Raw genomic sequence first — 17,593 nt, forward strand, 5'->3', positions numbered from 1 at the left:
GCTCCAGGACACATTGGTGGGGTGGTCTGCCCAGGAAAGGCAGGTTGGCGTCATGGTAGCATCTGTAACCTGGTGACTGAAAAAGCATTAAGATATAAAGCAGAACAAATTGTCGACTAATCATGAACCTAAAGACAGGAATATTGCAGATGACATTTGGGGTCTCCATTTTGGAAAAAGTTAGTAGGTCTATTTAATTTTTTAAAAAATATTTATATTTATTTTTCTGTTATTGTTGCCCTTGTTTTCTCTTGTTGTAGTTATTAGTGTTGTTGATGTCGTCGTTGTTAGATAGGACAAAGAGAAATGGAGAAAGGAGGGGAAGACGGGGAGAGAAAGATAAACACCTGCAGACCTGCTTCACTGCTTGTGAAGCAACTCCCCTGCAGGTGGGGAGCCGGGGGCTTGAACTGGGATCCTTATGCCAGTCCTTACGCTTTGCGCCACATGCGCTTAACCCGCTGCGCTACCACTGACTCCCCCATGGGTCTATTTTAGATATATTCCAGGGGGCCCATGACTTCACTAGTTTTTTCTGAGCCTGACAGCTAACATGCAAGTGGACCCAAGTTATTGTCTGAGGAGTTAGTGTCACAGTTGGAAAAAGGACTAGAAAGCTGAATCAGGGAAGAGAGTAGCTCCCATTATGGGGAAAGTATATAAATACTGTTAACTGTAAACCCCATCGATTTGATCTAGAGCCCATATTCAGCACAGGAGCCTAGATTAAGGATTACCCTTTAAATCCCAAGAATTTTGAACCTTAGGGTTTTTTTTTTTTTTTAACTCCTGTAGTAATATTACAAAGATAATTGGTGGGACCGGTGGTGGCGCACCTGGTTGAGTGCACATGTGACAATGCGCAAGGACCCGGGTTCGATCCCCCAGTCCCCACCTGCAGAAGAAAAGCTTTGCAAGTGGTGAAGCAATGTTGCAGGTATCTCTGTCTCTCCTTCTCTATCAACCCCATCCCTCTAGATTTCTGGTTGTCTCTATCCAATAAATAAAGATAATTTTTTTTAAATAATTAAAAAAAGATAATTGTAAGTTTAAATTTTTGTTTCTAAATGATAATCCATATTTGGTGCATCAACCAGATTTTCTCCTAATGTCAGGAACTAAATTTCAGACTCACTAAAAAGTGTTTTTTTTACCTCTCCAGTGTTATCACTGGGGTTCGGTGCCTGCACTACAAATCCACTGCTCCTGGAGGCTATTTTTTCTCTTTTGTTGCCCTTGTTGTTTATCATTGATGTTGGATAAGATAGAGAGAAACCAAGAGAGTAGGGGAAGACCAGGGGGGAGAGAATGTAACACCTGCAGACCTGCTTCACTGCTTGTGAAGTGACCCCCCCCTGCAGGTGGGGAGCTGGAGATTTGAACTGGGATCCCTACACTAGTCCTTGCACTTCACGCCATGTACGCTTAACCTGCTGCACTATTGCCTGGCCCCCTCACTAAGAGTTAAGGAAAGGGCTGGTGAAATAGCTCATTTGGATAGTGGGATACTACACCTTGTGTGTGACCCAGGTTTGAAACTGCCCCCCACTACATCAAAAGATACTTCAGTGATATAGCTTCTCTCTCTGCCTTTCTATATCCACCTTTAAAAAAAAAAGTTAAAAATTACAGTAAAAGTAAAAAGTAAGAGTTGTTAGTCAACCTAGGAGATAGCTCACCCTTTAGAGCACACACTTTGCTATATAAAATGACCCAGGTTCAAGCCCCCAGCCTCCATATGGGAGCACCATGCCAAAGGTAAAATTTGTGAGTGATAGAAAAATGCGGTAGTCTTGCTTCTCCTCTCTCTGCCTCTCTTCCTCTTTTTCAGCCTCTAAAAATGAGTCCTCTGGAAGTGATAGAATCGCAGTGGTGCAAAACTCAGGAAACCCCTGGTGGTACAAAATAAAATGAGACTTTTTCAGCTGGCATACTACAATCAGTCACCTCTGAATTTGAGAATATTCAGTAGACATAATACTATATTTTAATGCTCACATCGTGTTTTTATTTTCAGATGTCCTCAAGGAACTAGTGCTTTTGAGCCCCCATGACTTTCTTCATACTCTGGTTCCATTTCTACAACACAACCATTGTACTTACCATCACAGTAATATACCAAGTATGTATTCTTCAAAATAGTAATTGAATGTGGTTGGTATTTAATCTTTCTGCACACTGAAACTTGGAGATTTATTTTTTCCATTTATTCTTATTGTACACTTTTAATATCTTAGTGTCTCTTGGACCTTATTTCCCTTGTCGAGAAAATATCAAGCTAATAGGAGGGAAAAGCAATATTCGGCCTCCGCGCCCTGAACTCAATATGTGCCTCTTGCCCACAATGGTGGAAACCAGTAAGGTATGTTGGGATGCTAGGAAAACCATGTTTCTGTAGTACACAATGATTTGAAATTTCCCCTCTGGCAGTTACAGTTTACTAGATTTAAATGATCATTTTGTGGATCCTAAGGCTAGATTCATTTGGATTTTTTCCTTTTAGTGCTCTGAAATGTTGGTTGGATATTGACAAATCAACAATTAAGCACAACTAGCAAGTTTTTTCCCCCCTCAAAAAATATCTTAATAGACAGCTATAGTACTTGTCACTAGGCTAAATTATAACTGGGTTACATCCTTAAATATGAAAAGTCAAGTTAGGTCCTTGCAAATGTTTAAATTTGGCCATATAATTACTTTTTTTTTTTCCTATTAACTCTATTCCTTGACCTAAGCCTAATAACATTGACTGAATTATCATCTGTAGTCTGATTCTTGACCTCTAACACTTACTCTGAATTAATGTTAATTTTAAATTGTAAAGGGAAGGAGGTGTATTGATAATTTATCTTAGCTTCAACATTTAAAACATTTTTTCCCTTTTATCTTTTCCTCACTTCACTTCATTCACACTCTCCCTTGTCCACAATCTTTGGATCTAAAATATTCTTTAGAAGTCCTTATAAGATAAAATATTTAAAATAATTGATAATGTAATAACCATTCCAGAAATATTCTTGGAACCTATTTTAAAATACCAAATTTAATTCATTCTTCTTGGTATGTCTATAGAACTAAAGTGTCACAATTAAAAATTCTACTTTATTAAAGTTTATAGAAATAATGTGTAATTTTAATAGCACACTGAAAATAAACTGCAACAATTAAGATCTTAATAGCATTACTAGAAACTTGGAATTTAAAACTAGGTTCTTATAGAATTTAAATATTTAATAAGCTTTTTAGTTAAACTTATTACATTTGCACAAAATATGCTCTTTAATTTATTATACAATTTAAGTGCAACCATTTTATCATCTTTAACCTTCAGGGCAAAGATGACGTTTATGATCGTATGCTGCTAGACTACTTCTTTTCTTATCATCAATTCATCCATCTATTATGCCGAGTTGCAATCAACTGTGAAAAATTTACTGAAACATTAGTTAAGCTGAGTAAGTATAAAAGATGAGCAGTAAATTCCACGGAATTATTTTAAGCCCCTAGCCATTTAGGAAGGGGAGGAAAAAATGAGACAATCTTTTTTACTTTTTTTTTTAGTGGATGTTTAAAAATATTGGGAACATTTTTGTTTTTATTAAGAAAACACCAACTTACTGGTTTCCATTGAGTAGTTATGCCCAGAGTTTCAGCTGGCCTATAAAGTACTGGAGTAGGGCGACCACATTTGTACATAGAAAGCCCAAGGCCTCCTCCATCTGCCCAGCAGAATTTAAAACAAAAACTGCTCTGTTTAGGGAGGCAGACATAGAGATGGACTTCCCCAACCCTTATCTTGAGGGTAAGATGAAATCTATAGTGCCAGCTGTGCTTTGGAGCTGGCAATGCCAAGAGTAAGCTGAGTGGACTTGCCAGGGTGAAGCAGAGGTACACATATGAGTAATTAGGAGGTAAGTCTCACAAAATAGAGAGATAAGTGAGAAGGGAAATTTGAATGGGAAGATCTGGGAAACTGAAAACAAAACCATCAGTGAATTATGAAGGGGGCAATAAAACTCAAAGTACCTAATAGTAATAATGTCTAAGAATGTACAGGAGAACTCACTGGAGTGACTACATTCTACATCATAAGACTTTAGAAGACATGTAGTCCTCCTCCAGATAAACCCCTTTTGCAGGACCTCCACAGTTCCCAGGTCATGGGTATCCTGTGAGTTTTGCTTCCTTAATGCTTTAGAGATGGCCCAGGATCCTTTCCATACATTCTGTAGTTTTGTTTCAGAACATGGGAATTGAAGTAGTAATAGAGCCACCTCCTATGTCAAAAAGGAGAATATCCCACTTTAGAAGACCCTTTATGTTCCTTCTTAGTCACAGTCCCCTCCTTTCTATGGAAAATGTTTAGATCCATTATATACCTGTAATGGATCATTATCCAAGAAGAAGAAAATGGTAACAACTGTCAGGCATATTTCCTCTTCAGAAAAGCCATCCTATTGGTAAGTGATTAGAATGTTTTCAGATTTGAAAGGTTGTTCTTTCCACTTATAATTTGCGCGCGCGCGTGTGTCTGTGTGTGTGTGTGTGTGTGTTGCTGAAGTACCAAGATTGAAAATGAGGACAAAAGAATGAGGTTGGGGGTGTTGTATAAGGATATGCTCAGATTTTGTATTATCCAACTGGGTTGTAACACTTGCTAAAATGCTAACGTCTAGCAATGACTATGATCAGGTTTGAAAAAATATAGTAATATAACCTTGTTCTCAGATGGGGAGGGCTTAAACACATACTAACCGGATGAAAAATATGGCTTAAAAGTCAAGGATCTATTATAGCTACTTAAATAACTCTGCCCTCATAATGATTATCTGTCCTTTCTCAGCCTATCTTCTTAAACACAAATGCACAGTTCTGGGGGTGAGGGGGGGGTGGGGAGGGATTGAGTGTGTGGAGAGTGGGAGAGGTGCAGGGATGGGGAGCTTTGGGGGAGGTCCATGTAGCCATCCATATAAGCTGAATCAACTTTCATATTTATTCTTGCATCACTTACTCTTTTAGTCATGAGACACTGGTGATACTGTCTCACTTTAGTTCTTTTTTTCTTTTTTTTAATATTTTTATTTATTTATGAGAAGGATAGGAGGAGAGAAAGAACCAGATTATCACTCTGGTACATATGCTGCCAGGGATTGAACTAAGGACCTCATGCTTGAGAGTCCGACACTTTATCCACTGTGCCACCTCCCAGACCATTCATTTTAGTTCTATACATAAGCACTGTGCAGCTTTCTACAAGGATGGACAAATTCTTTTTTTTTTTAAGATTTTATTTATTTATTTATGAGAAAGATAGGAGGAGAGAGAAAGAACCAGACATCACTCTGGCACATGTGCTGCCGGGGATCAAACTTGGGACCTCATGCTTGAGAGTCCAAAGCTTTACCACTGTGCCACCTCCCAGACCACTAGGATGGACAAATTCTTTATCTGCTTTACCATCCACAGTAAAAATTTCTTTTATTGAAAAAAATTATATGATGATTTAAAAAAAAATTAAGGTTTATTTGCAGGTATTTTTCAGTGTGAGTGAAAGAATGCCAGAGCATTTACTCTGACATATGGGATGCTGAGGATTGAATTTGGGACCTCATGTTTTGAGAGTTCAATGCTTTTATCCGTGTACCACATCCCAGGCCATGAAGTTATGTGGCGATTATCTATTAGAGTTGAAGGGGCTATATCTGCATGTAAACAAAGGAACGGTTAGGATTCTTTTGGAGTGACAACCTCAGGTATTAAAGTTAAGGACATGGAGTCGGCAGTAGCGCAGTGGTTAAGCACAGGTGGTGCAAAGCGCAAGGACCGATCTAAGGATCCCAGTTCGAGGCCCCAGCTCCCCACCTATAGAGAAGTCACTTCATAGGCAGTGAAGCAGATCTGCAGGTGTCTATCTTTCTCTCCCCCTCTGTCTTCCCCTCCTCTCTCCATTTCTCTCTGTCCTATCCAACAACGACATCAATAACAACAAAAACAATAATAACTACAACAATAAGACAACAAGGGCAAAAAAAAGGGGGGGAAATGAATTAATAAATATAAAAAAAGAATATTTAAAATAAAAAAATTAAAAATTAAAAAAAAAGTTAAGGACAGAGAAATAAATGGTGAAAAAATACAGCGAGGGGGAACCAACCCATTGAATACCATTTGAAACAGAGTGTCTAAAACCATAGTATTATGATATTTTACAATAACAAAGGTTAGTCAGAAAAATAATAAGCAATCCGGGAGGTGGAACTATGGATAAAGTATTGGATTTTTTTTTTATTACCTTTTGTTGCCCTTGTTGTTTGATTGTTGTAGTTATTATTGTTGTTGTCGTCGTTGTTGGATAGGACAGAGAGAAACGGAGAGAGGAGGGGAAGACAGAGGGGGAGAGAAAGATAGACACCTGCAGACCTGCTTCACCGCCTGTGAAGCGACTCCCCTGCAGGTGGGGAGCCGGGGTTCGAACCGGGATCCTTATGCCGGAAGTATTGGATTTTTTTTAAAAAAAACTTTGTTTATTGGATAGAGACAACCAGAGATCAAGAAGGAAAGGGGAGATAGAGAGGAAGAGAGACAGACACAGCTGCAGCCCTGCCTCACCACTTGCAAAGCTTTCCTCCTGCAGGTGGGCACCAGGGACTTGAACCCGGGTCTTTGCGCAGTATAACATTTGCACTTAACCAGGTGTGCCACCACCGAGCCCCAAGTATTAGATTCTTAAGCATAAGGTCTTTAGTATAATCCCCAGCATTTGTATGTACCAGAGTGGTGCTCTCATTCACTCACTCACTCAATCACTCATTCACTTTCATAACTAAATCTTAGTAGTCTCAGAAGCTACTGAGTTTGCCCAGTTTATCTTATTACAGTGTAACTCTTAGTTACTACATTTTTTTTAATCCTGAAAAAAAGAATGAGATAACTGTCACTGATTTCTAAAATACTAAGATTTGTTGTTGTTATTTGTATTTAGTAAATATGCACAATACTCAGTTCAAAACATCAGGGAATGAGGTAATAGCTCAACTTGTTAAAGCACCAGCTCTATGCCTAAGGCACCAGAAGTCCCAGGTATAACTCCTGATACACCACCTTAAGCCAGAGCTGAGTTGTGCTCAGTTCCTTCTGGCTCTTCCTTTTATTCTCTCTGCTTCATAATAAATACAGTTTAAAAATATTTGTAGGGTGGGGAGACAGCATAATAGTTAGCAAAAGACTTTTTAAATATTTATTTATTCCGTTTTGTTGCCCTTGTTTTTATTGTTATAGTTACTATTGTTGTTGTTGTTCTTATTGTTGTCATTGTTGGATAGGACAGAGAAATGGAGAGAGGAGGGCAAGACAGAGGGAGAAAGATAGACACCTGCAGACCTGCTTCACCACCTGTGAAGCAACTCCCTGCAGGTGGGGAGCCAGGAGCTCAAACCGGGATCCTTACACCGGTCCTTGCACTTTGCGCCACCTGCACTTAACCCACTACGCTACCGCCCAACTCCCAGCAAAAGACTTTAATGCCTGAGGCTCCAAAGCCTTAGGTTCTAACTATCCTTCACCCTACTATAATCTGAGCACAAATCTGGTAAGAAAAAATATTTAATGAAATAATAAAATATCAATATATCACCCACAGACCTGAATCTTAGCACCTTTATTCATTTTTTTCCTTTTTTGTATAAAAACAGCAAAAAAAGGAATTACCCTGCCTTTTTTGTTTTGTTTTGTATTTTGATAGGACAGAGAAATGGAGAAGAGTAGACAGAAAGAGAGAGACACCTGCAGCCTTGCTTCACCATTTGTGAAACTTCTTCCCCGCAGGTCGTGACCAGGGATTGAACCCAGGTCCTTCCACAGGGTAATGTGTGTACTCAACATGGTGTTCCACCACCTGGCCCCATTCTTAGCCCTTTAAATAAAATTGTAACGATTAAAGCCACACAGTACCAACACAGCAATACATAGGCACATAAAGGAGAATAATAGCCTTTGTGTTATTATTATTATCTGTATGTATTATATTGTGTTTGGTGTTATATTATGATACACTACATTAGTAGAGAAAAACCAGAGCTGAACAGTGATCTGGCTTAAAAAAAAAAAAAAAGAGAGAGATAATAATAAAACACCAGCAACTAATGAGAGAAAAAAAATCTATCTTAACAGGTAAGTTAAGACTATCTTAACAGTAGTCTACAAAACGTTTTTGGGTTCAGTAAATATAGCAGACAGAAATAAGCAAAGGGCACAGGTATTTACATAATAGATGTTTGGTAACCTTACCAATAAGGAAATTTAGGGTTGGGGATATAGCATAATGGCTGTACAAAGAGACTTTCATGCCTGAAGTTCTGAAGTTCTGAAGTCCCAGATTTAATTCCTAGCACCTACACGTGGTAGACACTTAGCACCAGGAGGTAAGAGACTGTACCAGTGTTTCAACAACTATCATGTAGTCATTTTCTCAACAAGACTATTTTTAAAAAGAAAGACAAGACCATGTGCTACATAATTGAGCCTGCAAGATAGCTCAGTTGGAGGGTGCATGCTTTGCCATGCTCATAATTCAGGTTCAAGACTATCCCCCACTGTACAACAGGAACCTGTGTTGTGACGTCTTTCTTTCTGTATCTCTTCCTCTCTTGTGGGGCAGGGGATCAACCTGGAATGGTGAAACCCCAGAGAGAACAAAACAAAAAATTAATACGGAAAACTTAATTTTTATTCTACTTTGAATTCTCATTGCTAGAGTGGTGAAACCCTAGAGATGACCAAGGAGAGAAAGAGAGAAGTCAGTGATTTCCCCATCTCCTTCCCCTATGAGATAAAGTTTTGATAATATACATCATAAGTATTTTAGAAAAAAGAAGACACCTTACAGTGGAGTCAAGATAAGGGAGACAGTTCTGCATTATCATCAATCATTCTTTTAACCCAGCAGTACCAAAACTACCAAACTTGAAGCACACACATAACATGCAGTCTATAACACACAGGAGGAGGAAAACTTTTGTTAGGAAGACATATCATTTCAAACACGAATTTAGATCTGTACTGTCTTAGTTGAACCATCTTTACTCACACAGTTTAAGACTAAATGTTTCACATTTATACCAAGACTAAAAAAAAAAAAAATCAAAAGAGGGAAAAACAAATTTTTGGACTATTTATGGACGTCTCCAGAAACCATGGCTGTGTCCAGCATTTTTATATAAAGTCAGTTAAGTTTCAGAGTACTCTGAGAAAAATGTACAAAAAAATTTTGGTCATTCAACTCACTCACTCACAAAACACAACTGGCCAGTCATAGCATAAGATATTCAGAGAAGGGGGGAGGGAGAAAGAGGGCTGTGTGAACCAGATTTTTCAGATTCCGCCATGTTGTATTATGGGCCCTGGGGTGCATCCTGCAGCCAGTCCTCTTGCAGTGTTTTTTGTTCCTCAGGGATAGCAGCGCCGTCATGCGGGTATTGCAAGACATGGCGGGCAGGAAGCCAGACAGGTTTTGAGTAATTCTGCAGAAACACGCATGCGAAACCCCATGCGTCAATAGGGGGTCATGCCCTTTCCAAATTTTATCTAGTGGGCCTTTCTATTTGACCTTAATAGCTGGGAGGGTGGATGGTGTTTACCAATGAAGAATAATAGGTTGATTCGAGTTTTTGTAAATATTGGAGATTTAATTAATTTTTCCAGCTGGATATTGGGGGGTTATATTCCCCCTTTTATTTATTTAATTGCTCCTTAATGGTTTGATGGGCCCTCTTAACAATGCCTTATCCCCCCTCTTTGACGGAAAGAAAGTCTGCCACAGGATTGCACAGGCACAGTCCCAGAAAACCCTGGCAGCAAAATAAATTAGCAAAACGAGTACATCATAGACCTGCCCATCCATTTTACTGAGAAATAGTGTGGTTGTGAACCTTGGTACTTTGGTGATTGGATCCCATATGCTTTATGCTCAATTAAAGTGAGACACCCTAGAAGCCAATAGGGAGAATGTATAGTTAACAAGGCATAGACCTTGTATGTTGAATCACAGAACAGAGATGAGCCAAATCTTCAGTGTTTTGTGAAATTAATAGAAAACCAAAACTCTAAAAGGAAAGACTATAGCACAAAGAAAGAATTTAGGTAGGACTGTCAAAAGGTGCCTTTACTACACCAAGGATACCCGTGTTTTTCTGGAGTGTAGTGTAAAAGGTGGTCCAGGGAATATAAATTGCTTTAATATTTATAGCTTCTACTGTATTATGAAAATATATAATTAGTAATCAAGTCTTTTACTTCTTGATGTTATAGTGACTAAGACTGATGTAACCTCTCTAAAAGTAGTAATCTAGTACAGGTGATGGACAAATATGAACATGAAATGTAAAATATAAAAGTTTGTAAAAACACTAATTATCGAAAAAATTGTGGACGTTGAATCAGATGAACCTGGAATAGATTCCTAATAGTATTGCTTTTTGGCTTTGGGATAAACCTGAGCAGAGTACACAATCTGAACTTAATTTCCTAAGCTACAGGTGATGGTATATGGATAAGATAATACCTCCTGAAGTTGATGAGACTATTAAATGTGATTATCTGACGTACCTAGTGTAACAGATGTCAGCAAATGTTTCTTCAGTTATGAAATAAAGACATTTGTATCAAAATATTACTTCAAATTTGTCATTGATTATGATTATAGAATTGTGTCTTGTTTGATGTGATCGTACTAGCTTTTTGGTAGTTGTGGTAAATAGAAATAAAGATGATCTTACTTTGGGAATATTTGGGTGAGAGAATAAAGACTGGGAAGTAAATTCCAATATATAGTTGGTTTTCACATAAAAGGGTTTATGTCAGGGCAGCTTTAGTCCAGGGGTTGGCAGACTCTTTGCAAATGACTAGATACTCAATATTTTAGACTTTAAAAGCCATATTTGGTCTCTGGCAACTTTGGTTGGCTTTAAAAAAATTTTTTTTCCATTGTCACCAGGGTCATCACTGGTGCATGATGAATACACCACTTCCAGTGGCTATACTTTTCCTTTTTTTTTTTTTTAATTTATTCTCTTTTGTTGCCCTTGTTTTATTGTTGTAGTTATTATTGATGTTATTGTTGGACAGGACAGAGAGAAATGGAGAGAGGGGAAAAGATAGACACCTGCCCTGCTTCGCCACCTGTGAAGCGGACTCCCCTGCAGGTGGGGAGCCGGGGCTCGAACCGAGATCCTTACGCAAGTGCTTGTGCTTTGCGCCACCTGTGCTTAACCTGCAAGTCCTTGTGCTTTGCGCCACGTGCATACTTTTCCTTTTTTTTATTTTATTTTAATTTTATTTATTTTCCCTTTTGTTGCCCTTGTTTTTTATTGTTGTTATAGCTATTATTGTTGTCAGATAGGACAGAGAAATGGAGAGAGGAGGGGAAGACAGGTGGAAAGATAGACGCCTGCAGACCTGCTTCACCGCCTGTGAAGAGATTCCCCTGCAGGTGGGGAGCTCGGGGTGTACATTTCCTTTCTTTTGTTGATAGAAATTGAGAAGGGAGAAACGGAGAGACACCTGTAGCTTTGCTCCACTGCTTATGAAGCTTCTTCCCCGTAGGTGGGGGCCAGAGGCTCGAACCTTGGTCCTTGTCATGGTTATCTGTTCTACTTCCCAGCCTGTTTATTCTTTTTGTTTATTTTGTTTTTTGTTTTTTTTATTATAAAAGACCTGGGCCAGTGAGATAACTTCCTGCTAAGACACCTGGTCATCCATATATGTGACCTATACTTGAGCTTAGCCCACACCACAGGGGGAGGGGGCTTCATTCTTTGGTTCTTTTGCTATCTCTGTCTAAAAACGTTGGCCCAGAGCAGTGAGGTCATGGCAGTGACAATAAAAAAGGGGGGGGAGGGGTAATCTTCTTAGCTCAGAGATAAACAAAAACTGATTTGACCTGTAGGCAAGAGTATGCCAACCCTTGCTACTTTTGTTGGTAATTATGTAGGGAAGTGAGAGCATAGAAGTATTATGACTGTTTTTGCAGTTTCCTTTCTTCAAGGGAGGTAGGAGAACAGTGGGGGAGTAAATCAGTTTCTTAGACATATTTGGCATCTGGGATAGTTAAAAAGAGAAGTTAAAACTAGAGGACTTCCAAATGGAAATCTGATATACATCCAAAAGATCCTGTGGAAAAGGATAAAAACTGTTAGAACCCAGCACAGTATTTACCTAAATTTAAAGATAGTTCTCCCTATCTGTGTAAGAAAAAAGGATTTTAAAAAATGGGAGAACAATGTTCTAGTTCTCCACATCTTCTTTTTTTGCTTTGTACTCTCCACCTGCAGTTTATGTATTGCATGTAAATTACTGTGGAGAGTGGTACCTTAGTCTAGAAATCTTTGAACCCATTTGCACTAGCCTTTATTAAAATTTCCAAATAAAATTCTAAATACTTAAAAATTATAATTGGCATATGTTGCCTTGGTTCCTTCTAAGAATGAGCTCTGTGATCTGAATAAAATTGGAATGTACTGCATCCTAAATTCACTGAGTAAAACATTGGAATGGATTTTTCCCCTTTATACATTTCCAAAATGTGCAGTTATGACTAGAAATAGCTGTAGTATTGGATCTACAGAGTTTAATACCTCTGTAATATGTATAGTTTTTAATTATAACCTCTTCTGATTTTTTTTTCCCCAAATATTAGGTGTCCTAGTTGCCTATGAAGGCTTGCCACTTCATCTTGCACTGTTCCCCAAACTTTGGACTGAGCTGTGCCAGACCCAGGTAAAGAAGTTTTAGATGATTTAGTCTTTCATCTCATCTGACCAGGCTGTCAGTAACTTTAGGAACAATGAGTTGGAAACAGGCTGGAAATTAGAGATAATCTGAGAAAACTAGTAGGTAAAAATGATAGCTATTAATCATTGCAACTTTTTTATTCTTTGAGGTTAATTCAGTAGGTTTGTATCACAGTATTTTTTAAAAGCTGCTTATAGTTGAAACTCTCACAGGTTTGTATAAACAGTTGTGGGAAAAGTTCTAGATGGAAATATTAAGTCGCATGCGATTTCTTGCTCCCCCTCAAGTTCCCCGTCAGTCGCGTGCTTTCTTCTGCCATTACAAAAACTCTAAAAGACAGTTAAACATTTGTCTTTTAGCTCTTAGTTTTCTATTACTTTGATATAGTTTCTCAGAAATTTAATGCACTTGCTTTCCTATCAGCAGTGTCACTGAGATCAGACAGTAGCGCTGTGCTCTGTCTTTAGTATCTTGAGTCATCCCTTTAAAATAAAATAGGTACCTAAATAATACTTGCTAAATTGTAAAAGGTTGAACATCAGGAAGAAGAAAGAAATAAAATTGTATTGCTCCAGTGAGGTTTAAGGGATCCTGACTTTTCTCTCCACCTGCAGGGGGACACTTTACAAGTGGTAAAACAGGTCTAAGGCTGTCTCTCTCCCTACCTCCCCCTCCTCTCTGTTTCTCTGTCCTATCCAATAAAAATGGGGGGAAAATAATGCCACCAAGTGCAGTGGATTCATAGTGCCAGCACTGAGTCCTAGTGATAATCCTGGAGGCAAAAAAAATCCAACTTTAATAGTTAGTACTGTTTAGGATTTTTAGAGGGGGTGGTTCTTGCCTTCAGAACAATTGTATCTGCCCCTGCACAGAGAAAGAGATGAATCTGTTAATCTTCCTTTCACATTAAAACATCTGAAATACTTTGAGTCTGATCCAATCTCCTGTGTAGTTGTCTGTATATATTTTACAAGTTGGATATGTCACAATGGCAGTGCAATAATTTTTATTTCCTTGTCTCAAACTGAGAGTATAAGTATAGACACTATCTGAATCATCTCTTTACTAAAACATTGTTATTCTGCTTATATAGTTGGATATTTTAAAAGACATTATGTATGACATACTAGAGTTTCAGAAAATGACTTATTGGTTGACTTTCTTAAGGGTATATTTATATGGAAGGGAGGGAGAAAACACAAAGCAGAGCATCAGTCCAGCATGTGGGATGCTGAGAATTGAATTTGGGATCCCATTCTTTAGAGTCCAGGGCTTCCCTGGACTCTTGCTGGTGATTGTTTTTTTATATATATATATCTATAAAATGGAAATATTGACAAGACCATAGGATAAAAGAGCAAATAAATAAATTCCACCACAACTCCATATCCCATCCCCTCCCTTGATAGCTTTCCTATTTTTTTTTTTAAATATTTATTCCCTTTTTGTTGCCTTGTTGTAGTTGTATTGTTGTCGTTGTTGGCTAGGACACAGAGAAATGGAAAGGGGGGGAAGACGGGGAGAGAGAAAGCTAGACACCTGCAGACTGCTTCACCACTTGTGAAGCGACTCCCCTGCAGTTGGGGAGCTGGGGGCTCGAACCGGGATCCTTCTGCTGGTCTTTGCGCCACCTGCACTTAACCCACTGCGCTACCGCTCGACTCCCAGCTTTCCTATTCTTTATCCCTGTGGGAGTATGGACCCAGGATCATTATGGTTAGCAGAAGGTGGATGGTCTGGCTTCTGTAATTGCTTCCCTGCTGAACATGGGCATTGGCAGGTCAATCCATACTCCTTCGCTGGTGATTTTTGAGTGGAGCTGCTGAGTTAATTGGAGCAGATGCTCTAGCTGCTCTCCCTCTCTGTCTTCCCCTCCTCTGTCCTATTCAACGACGACGACATATTCAGAATTTAACAAGTCCTTTCTTGTAGCACTCATCTAGTTTATGATAGTAATAATTTTATCTATTAGGGAGATAATTATTGTAACTGAAAGCTTAGTACTCTGAGCTCAGACTTTTTTCTGATAAGATTGCAGATAATTTTTCATAAGCATTGTGCTTAAGGTTTGCAGTTACTCAGTGCTCAACCACCAGTGCTTCTTCTCTCCACTTTAGTCTGCTATGTCAAAGAACTGCATCAAACTTTTGTGTGAAGATCCAGTTTTCGCAGAATATATAAAATGTATCCTAATGGATGAAAGAACTTTTCTAAACAATAATATTGTCTACACATTTATGACACATTTTCTTCTGAAGGTAGGTCACACTTTGGAAATCTGTTATATTAGTAAATTAAGTCATATTTTCACTGTATTGATCTTTCTAACTTTTTAATCCTCTTCTCCAGGTTCAAGGTCAGGTGTTCTCTGAAGCAAACTGTGCCAATTTGATCAGTACTCTTACTACAAACTTGATAAATCAGTATCAGAACCTGCAGTCTGATTTCTCTAACCGAGTTGAAATTTCTAAAGCAAGTGCATCTTTAAATGGGGTAAGGACTTATGAGACTGGTCATGTACTTGAAAACTTTTACCAACTCTTATGTTTGGCTTTAGATTTTACCGTAACAGCTTTTTTTTTTTTTAAGCAGGTAGGGTTTTTTTTTTTTTTTTTTGCTTCCAGGGTTACTGCTGGGCTCAGTGCCTGTACCATGATTCCACAGCTCCTGGAGGCCATTTTTCCCCCTTTTGTTGCCCTTGTTGTTATAGCCTTGTTGTAATTATTGTTGATGTTGCTCATTGGATAGGACAGAGAAATCGAGAGAGATGGGGGAGACGGGGAGAGAAAGATAAGACACCTGCGTCACCGCCTCTGAAGCGACTCCCCTGCAGGTGGGGAGCTTGGGGCTGGAATCTGGATCCTTACATGGATCCTTGCACTTTGCACCACGTGCACTTAACCCGCTGCACTATGGCCTGGACCCCCCGTAAGCATTTTATAAGACAGATGTCTGAAGTTACTTCAAATTAACTTATTTTAATTTTACTTACTTTCCCTCTTGTTGCCCTTAGTTTTTAGTTGTTGTAGTCATTATTATTGATGCCATCATTGTTGGATAGGACAGAGGAAAATGGAAAGGAGGGGAAGACGAGAAGAGAAAGATAGACTCGGAGAGAAAGATAGACACCTGCAGACCTGCTTCACCGCCTGTGAAGCAATTCTCCTGCAGGTGGGGAGTAGGGGGCTTGAACCAGGAGTCCTTATGCCTGTCCTTGCACTTTGTGCCAAGAGCACTTAACCCACTGCGCTACCACCCAACTGCCTACTTTTTTTTGTTTTAAGAGAATTTGAGGAGGGGGAAATGAGAGGGAGACTCGTGAAGTTTTCCCCCAGCAGGTCAGAACTGCGTGCTTGAACCTGTGTGCACTGTAATGTGTGTGCTCAACCAGGTGTGCCACCACCCAGTCCTCAGAATTAATATTCTACTGAATTCTAATGAGTTTGGCCATAGTCAGAATTGGTTTGAAGAGAAAAATGTTTAAAAATGTGTGTTCACAGAGTGAGGCAGCGACACACTCAGTAGAGTGCATATGCACAGGGAAACAGGTTCAAGCCCCAGGTCCCCAACAGCAGAGGCGAAGCTTCACAGATGGTGAAGCAGTGTTGCAGGTATCTCTCCCTCTTCTTCTCTATTTCATTGCCTTTGTCAGAAAAAAAGGAAACCACCATTGGGAGTTTCATGCCTACAAAGATAACCCTAACAAAAATAAAAGTGTATCTTGGGGGCTGGGTGGTGGCCCACCTGGTTGAGCGCACAAGTTACAATGTGCAAGGACCCGAGTTTGAGCCCCCTGTCCCCACCTGCAGGGGGAAAGCTTCACAAATGGTGAAGCAGGGCTGCAGGTGTCTCTCTTCCTCTCTATCACCCCCTTTCCTCTCGATTTCTGGCTGTCTCTACCCAGTAAATAAAGACAATAAGAAAAAAAAAGTGTATGTTCACTATGCCTATTATGTGTGTAGAAGATGTATACTGATACCATAAATGCTACAGGCAGTAAGACTATTGAGGGCCCTGTCTGGATCATGCATATGGCAAAGTAGTGCACTACTCTAGTGAGCTATTTTACATGCCCTAGATATTTCCTTTCTCTACTTATTTACATTTTGAAATACTACTTATGTCTTCCCCCCCATGGCTTATAAGTAAAATTGAGTGATTATAAAGTGCATAAAAATTAGTACATTGTCCAGCAGCAGCCAGGAACAGAATATTTAAGATGTTAGAGCAGATTACACAGTTCAGTAAGGAAGGCCTTACTATTTATGACATAGCAGAAATATCAGCATATTAACTTCTAGAATAAGGTCTAAATTTTTCATGAGATTTTCTAACTCTTCAGCCCGATTTAGTGACTATTAGTGAAATTTATTAATATAACACTGACTTTATAGTCTCAGCATTTTTCTAAAAATACCAGAATGGACTGTTGGGAAGGGAAAATAGACATGTACACATTAAATAGCAAACAATTCTCAAAATACTGAATTTAGAAATTGTTTTTATCTGGGGTTTTTTACAGGACCTACGGGCATTAGCTTTGCTGTTGTCAATACACACTCCCAAACAGTTAAACCCAGCTCTAATGCCAACTCTGCAAGAACTTCTAAACAAATGCAGGACTTGTCTGCAGCAGAGAAATTCACTCCAAGAGCAAGAAGCCAAAGAAAGAAAAACTAAAGGTTCGTTTTATACATCGAAGTGTTACCTTGAGTGGGGGCAAAGAGTATATACTCTGTTTAACTGACTTAAGCCTCCTGCAAAATAGTGCTAAAAACAAAATTTCCAACAAGTACATTTCCCCCCA

The 17,593-nt window shown here is 39.0% G+C and overlaps 1 protein-coding gene across 3 annotated transcripts in view; it reads left to right on the forward strand.

The window, feature by feature from the left end:
* USP34 (ubiquitin specific peptidase 34) overlaps positions 1 to 17,593 on the forward strand; it is a 254,078-nt gene that overhangs the window by 235,194 nt on the left and 1,291 nt on the right. Inside the window, exons 73-79 of one of the 3 annotated variants that reach the window (XM_060187219.1) lie at positions 2,018 to 2,122; positions 2,238 to 2,362; positions 3,332 to 3,455; positions 12,692 to 12,771; positions 14,904 to 15,044; positions 15,136 to 15,279; positions 17,309 to 17,468. In XM_060187219.1, coding sequence (XP_060043202.1) covers positions 2,018 to 2,122; positions 2,238 to 2,362; positions 3,332 to 3,455; positions 12,692 to 12,771; positions 14,904 to 15,044; positions 15,136 to 15,279; positions 17,309 to 17,468 — 879 coding nt within the window. Of the gene's footprint in view, positions 1 to 2,017; positions 2,123 to 2,237; positions 2,363 to 3,331; positions 3,456 to 12,691; positions 12,772 to 14,903; positions 15,045 to 15,135; positions 15,280 to 17,308; positions 17,469 to 17,593 lie in introns of those variants that run through there. The other 2 variants (XM_060187220.1, XR_009548945.1) reach the window with 2 other exon arrangements.

This window comes from Erinaceus europaeus, chromosome 3, assembly GCF_950295315.1.
Source record: "Erinaceus europaeus chromosome 3, mEriEur2.1, whole genome shotgun sequence".
In the NCBI taxonomy this organism is placed as follows: Eukaryota; Metazoa; Chordata; class Mammalia; order Eulipotyphla; family Erinaceidae; genus Erinaceus; species Erinaceus europaeus.